The sequence below is a fragment of the Seriola lalandi genome, unplaced genomic scaffold, assembly GCF_002814215.2.
Source record: "Seriola lalandi dorsalis isolate HSWRI2012SDOR001 ecotype SW California unplaced genomic scaffold, Sedor1 jcf7180002054673, whole genome shotgun sequence".
NCBI lineage: Eukaryota > Metazoa > Chordata > Actinopteri > Carangiformes > Carangidae > Seriola > Seriola lalandi.
Window position 1 is genome coordinate 1,069,433 of NW_019525226.1, and position 6,014 is coordinate 1,075,446.

The 6,014-nt window shown below is 38.3% G+C and overlaps 1 protein-coding gene across 1 annotated transcript; it reads left to right on the forward strand.

Moving 5' to 3' along the window:
• The first annotated feature begins 2,237 nt into the window (after positions 1-2,237).
• LOC111666373 (uncharacterized) lies at positions 2,238-5,784 on the forward strand. Its single transcript, XM_023421704.2, has 4 exons — positions 2,238-2,850; positions 3,162-3,283; positions 4,036-4,091; positions 5,392-5,784. Exons 1-4 carry the CDS (start codon positions 2,239-2,241, stop codon positions 5,739-5,741), a joined length of 1,140 nt encoding a protein of 379 aa, XP_023277472.1. The 5' UTR covers position 2,238; the 3' UTR covers positions 5,742-5,784.
• The last annotated feature ends 230 nt before the right edge of the window (positions 5,785-6,014 follow it).

Sequence of the window (6,014 nt, forward strand, 5' to 3'; positions counted from 1 at the left end):
TTTGACCAGTTTCTGATACTTTATTGTTTTCAGTACCAAAAAGCTACATCTATACGCATCGTAATCCTGCATGAGTCTTATCTGACTTATTTACTTCTGAAGAATATTTGTTTCATTTAATAAGGTTCGAGTTCTAAAGAAGGAAGAAGTTATACTCAGAGGTGGAAATGAACTGAAATTAATTTAGTTAGTGTACAATTTTGAGGTACTGGTGTTTTACATGAGAATTGCCATTTTGTGGGAATGAATGTTACATTTCAGAGAAAAATTGTGCCATTTTTATGCCTATGTGCGGTGACAGCCGTGGCTAGAGGCATTATGGTTTCAGTGTGTCCATCAGTACTATTCTCATGAATGCGATATCTTAGTAGCACCTTAACTGAATTTCTTCAAATGTAAGTAATGATAATACAATTGTGTAATAAACACTGACAGAGGTCATTATGCTGCATAATGACTACTTGTAACACAACATTGTTCTGAAACTACCAGTGGTGGGAGTAAAAGAAGCAGTAGCATATAGTGTAGAAGTAATGCATTCAAAATTGCTATTAAGTAAAAGTGCTAAAATATTGGCATCAAAGTAAAGTAATGCAAAAATGCAATGCAGAATGGCCAGTTTCAGAATAATGTATATTTTATTATTGGATTACAAATATTGATCAGTTAATATGTACAGTGCTGGGTAGCTTAATCTGTAATAATACATAATAATGTATTATATTTTATATTAATAATCTGAATTCAGAGTAACAATAGCTGTCAAATAAATGTAGGGCAATAAAAAGTACAATATTTGCCTCTGAAATGCAGTGGAGAAGTATAAAGTGTTACAAAATAGAAATACTGAAGTCAAGTACAAAGTACAAAATTGTATTTAATTACAGCACTTAAGCATTTGAGTAAATGTATTTAGTTACTCTCCACCCCTGCCCCTCACAAACATTACTTTATAAATGCAGGACTTTTACACAGTGGACATGCTTTTACTTGATTAAAAAATCCAAATACTCTCTCCACTGGCAACCATCCATTTTTACCACTGATACTACTTCTTTACTTAATATTTAATGAGGTACTTTACATTGATGTTACTCACTGTCTTACTGCTGATTGGTCTGAGACTGTGCACTCGGAGCGGGAACGCGCCTGGGAACGCGCACACTGCAGAGCGTCTTTTTCGTTTCCATGGAAACCGCGGACGGCAACACAGCACGGAGCGAGAGCTGTCCGACTCTGACTCTACTTTCAAACGCCAGAATCTCACCTTTAACTTTTCAACGACGTATTCTGGACATTCAAGGAGCTCTCACTTCTGCCACAATTACCGCTTTGGTAATTTGGTGAGTAACTAGTTAATATTTTTGCGTTTGAAGCTCTAGCTAATACCACCGAGTGGGTTACCTGTGAGGGGAAAAGGCGGCTTTCTTGACTAAATGAAACTTTATATTGTTCCGCCATTTGCCTACTGAATTGCTTTGTAAAGCCATGTGGTATCTCATGCAAACTTTCTGAGCGTTATGAATTTACTTTCACGTGCAGTAAGTCGATTAGTTTAAGCATGTAATCGATGCCAGCTCACCATCGATACAGCTACGAGCAACAATGACTTTTTAAAAGACCTGCACCTGTGCTCCTGGACACGTTTGGCGTTTAATAAAACGGGAGATGGTGCTGTGAGAGTGTACACATAGTGGACTTTGATTGCTAGTGGATGCACAGGCGAACGGAAAGCTAACATTTAACTGAATCAAGCTGTTGAGCTATTTCTACTCTACACCTCTTTTTAGTGTAAAACTCCGTAGTTGGAATGAGCTTGGAGTAATTACCCTGCATGTTTGAATTACTGTTTTTGTTTTAAAAGGTAGTTTTTAAAGTTTCGTTTAAAAAAATTGTTAAGGGAGAAAACAATAAAAATACTTTCAGCTTAATTTCACTATATTTAGTTCTGTCTACTCTGTGCAAAACACAGGTATTGAACATATGGAAGTGGGTTCTTTTGGGGGGTTTACTTCGGATGTTGTGTACTACATATATCATTAAGCCATACAAGGCAAATTTGTGATATTAGGCTATACAAATAAAATAGATTTGACTTAAGTCCTTTGTGCAAAGTTGCTCACTTATAATTCTAATTTGCATGAATCATTCCTTGCAACAGTCACTAAATTTATTTCTGTCATATATTTCAGCAGTGGTACAGCTGAATGACCCTGGAAGTTTCCTCCGGGAAGAGAGATGGAAAATAGCTCTCAAACACTGCCACCCTCCTCCCCATGTCCCACCACTTTTGGAGTGTCACTACCTTTTTCCTCCTCGCCACTGCAGACCTGCTCCAACAGTCGTATTTCGCTCCCACTTTCACCTATTTCATTCCCCCCATCCCCTACCTCACTTTCTCCAGCAACAGCAGAGTCCATTCACTCTTCCTCCCCGCTTTCATACTACACAGCATCTCAGTGCCTCGAAGGACAAAACATACAATGCGTCAGCTCTGCAAACATATCTGACCAGGATGACCTGACCTGCCTCAGCTGGCTGCATCAGAGAGGCAACCTACTACCACTGCAGCCCCTTCCCAAAATGACACCACTGCCTCAGCTAGAGTCCTCTTCACCTACTCAGCCTCTTCCACCTGCCTTGTCCAAGCCACCCTACTCCTTCAGTAGTCTGATTTTCATGGCAATAGAAGATTCACCAGACAAGAGGCTTCCAGTGAAGGGCATCTATGAATGGATTGTGAACAATTTCCCCTACTACAGGACAGCCTCTGGAGGCTGGAGGAACTCTGTGAGACACAACCTGTCCCTGAGCAAGAGCTTCTGTCGCATTCAGAGGGACAAGAGCCAGGTGGGGACATAGCTCTCGGTTTCCACATTAAGAGTAACAGGGTCATTTATCAAGTATAGAGACTGTGCCTAAATTATAGGAGAAAAGTTCAAAAGTATCTGAAAACACTATCCTTGAGCAACACACTGAATCTAGATGTGTGGCTTTGTAGCGAAGTCAGCAATTAAACTGCCCTAGAGGGAAATTATTATAATGTACTCCACATGTTGGGGTTGTTATATAGTCTAATGTGTCAGTTTTGCTTAAGACTAACATCTTTGCATGGGTGGTGCTGTTTGAGTGTTTCAAGTAGTTTTGTATTATTGTTTCAGTCAGTGGGGAAGGGATCACTGTGGTGTGTTTGTCCAGAGTATCGGCCTGCGCTCCTGGAGGTGCTGAGGAAGACCCACAGTTATCACAGCACTAACAGCAATCTGATAAACAAGCCTGCACTGTGAGTATAGTCACACAGGTTAAGTGTACATTAGAAATTCCCAAGTGTTCAATTGATCATTATACTGCATTAAATAAATAAAAAGCAAGCAGCACCTTGCATCTGGGTTAACTGTATTTACTTTATGACTAAAATAAGTGATTACTAAAGGTGGAGTAGATACATTTTTATGTTCATTGAGTCTTGGTTTGTTAATAGCCATTAGTCAAAGTCAATTCTAAATATTAATGGTGGTACAATTAGTTTATTACTTATTAAAAATAAAATCATTTCACAGAAGTTTTGATAATCAGTTAAGTCACTTATCCAATGAAAATGCTCAACATTTGCTTTAACCAGCTTCTAAAATGTGAGAATTTGCTGCTTTTTCAGATTTTAATATATTTGAATTTCGGGCTATTGGTCAGACAAAACATGAAATTTAAAAAACTTTTCCTTGGAATCTTTCAAATTGCAATGGGCATCTATGTTTTCTGTTTTTTTTATAGACAAACTGATTAATAGATTTATTGTAAAAATAGGAAGATAAATAACCATTAGTTGCAGTCCAACTAAATGGGTGTGTTTTTCTGTTAATACACTGCATTTTTCTGGATTACCTTGTAGCATGAGCTGTAAGTATGATTTTCCTGTAGTGGGTGAGGTGCTTCTGAATAATTTTACATGTTAATAACACTCTGGCTTTGAGGTGTATTTTAACATTACTTTAGATTTTATGTAGTTGTCTAACTATCTCGGCATGTTGTGTGCAGGTTTGAAGGAGCTGACTATGGGATGCCTGCAGTGTGTGACCCTATGGAGATCTCAGGTTCGTGATGAGGAGACTCACAGCAGGCTCATTTTACTTAATAAGCACATTAACATACATATTTGACCCTTTATGAATTTCTTTTGGTCTACAATGTATTTCATCACTGGAGTAACAGCTCTCTGTGACACTTTTATTACCTGCAGCTTTTCTCCGTCTCTGCAGCTTTCTCAGCATGCAACATTGTTCTTGTGTTTGTGTTCAGTTGTCATGGCAACATCCCTCCATAACCATGGCAACCTAGCAATAGTCTAGCTTAGTGTCCTTTATGTCCCTTCGTTTTATTTCCGAGCCTATGCACTATATTGGCCCACGTGTCCTCTGAAGAATCTGACAATTGGTTGTTCAACCAGTTATTAATATTTGTGTCGTACCATGTGACTCATATTCTGCTTATTTGTCTACTTGTTTGTTTGTTATTTAGACCCCCTTTACATACTATATGGTCACAGTAGTTACTCTTCCTGGGGTTCACATAAATATATTTGAGACACTTGAGCGACAAAGATTACACATAAGACACATACTATGACATTCCCATACTTAATGTAATTAAGTAATTCTTGATAGTACATAAGAAAAGTACTAAGACAAAAACAACAACATGATGATTCAAATCATTTCTAGTAGATAGCTACATCTACATAATACTTATCCCCTCTCAGAGAAATTAAAAATAAATCAATTAGCAACTTAATCCACTAAATCCCAAGTAAAAGTGGGACAGATAACATCCATAATCACATCTTAAAGAACAAAACAATCCTATATTAAGCAACAAAATTTCTTCCATAAACAGGTACAATCTTAACTTTTGGTTAAAATGTGTTGAATTACTTTGTGAAATCAAGAAAAAAAATGGTAATGGATTCCATGCCACCATTGCTCAATAACTGACTGTTCTCTGTATTAAACTATCTGGAGGTAACAGAAAGTTACCCTCTGTAAAGTAATGATGTCTGAAAAAAAACAGGTTTGAATAAAGTATTTCGGAGGTTGTAATTACCATGATATTTCTTATTAAGCACACTAAAGAGTAACACAGTTTTTTACGCCAAAACAAAAGCTCTTTCACTGCCCATATAGAACAAGGATTGATATGGGCAGTGAAATGTCATTCGTACTATTTTATTATCTATTAATATTACTTTCTGTTGTGTTGGACCAAATTACTGAACAGTAGTCTAACTGTGTCAATACTAATACTTGTATTAAACGTTTGGTCGAACAGCTGGGCATAAATTTTATACACTGTTTTATGAAAACCTGATATTCCTTTTTTCTTTTATTGCTCATGCAGATCCTCTTTCTCACACCCTCCTCCTTTCTACCACCTCACCCCAAACCCTGACCACTGATAACCCAACTTTTGCTGAAAACGCACCGTGCCCTTTGACCCCTGATAATGAGGAGCTTGTCACCATGGAGTCGGTTGATTACCAGCAGGAGGTCAACGAGGAGATGGAGAAGGACCCTCTGTCAGATAGCGGGTACATCGAGTTACACTACTACCAGTCTCACCAGTACCAGTACCTGGTGCTGCCAGGTGACACCGAGCTGGACCTGGAGACTGTGGAGATCCTTCAGCTGGATGCCGAGGCCCAGGAGGCTGCTGGGTCACTGCTGGACCTAGCCGGTGGTGGATATTAATTTGATTTCCCATTTAACAGTCACAACTGATGCAATGCTTCAAACAACCAACATAAATGGGATTTATGTTGGTTTGGATGGAGTGATGATGTTTGGTAAATTGTTGCTACTTCCTAAGATGGCGACACTGCCCTAAGGCTTGTGTATTGTGTATTTAGATAACAATATAGTTCAACTTTACTGGTGGACTAACAAGACTATGGATCACATTACTTCACATGTATTCAGGCACTTTCAGCACAGAAGCTGAATTTACCACCATACCATGCCATA

What these genes read in the sequence shown, in the direction of transcription:
- LOC111666373 (XM_023421704.2), top strand. Translation starts at nt 2,239, where the DNA reads ATGGAAAATAGCTCTCAAACACTGCCACCCTCCTCCCCATGTCCCACC. An exon ending in TTCAGAGGGACAAGAGCCAG is followed by an intron (nt 2,851 to 3,161) that starts GTGGGGACATAG and finishes TTATTGTTTCAG; the next exon opens with TCAGTGGGGAAGGGATCACT. An exon ending in CTGATAAACAAGCCTGCACT is followed by an intron (nt 3,284 to 4,035) that starts GTGAGTATAGTC and finishes TGTTGTGTGCAG; the next exon opens with GTTTGAAGGAGCTGACTATG.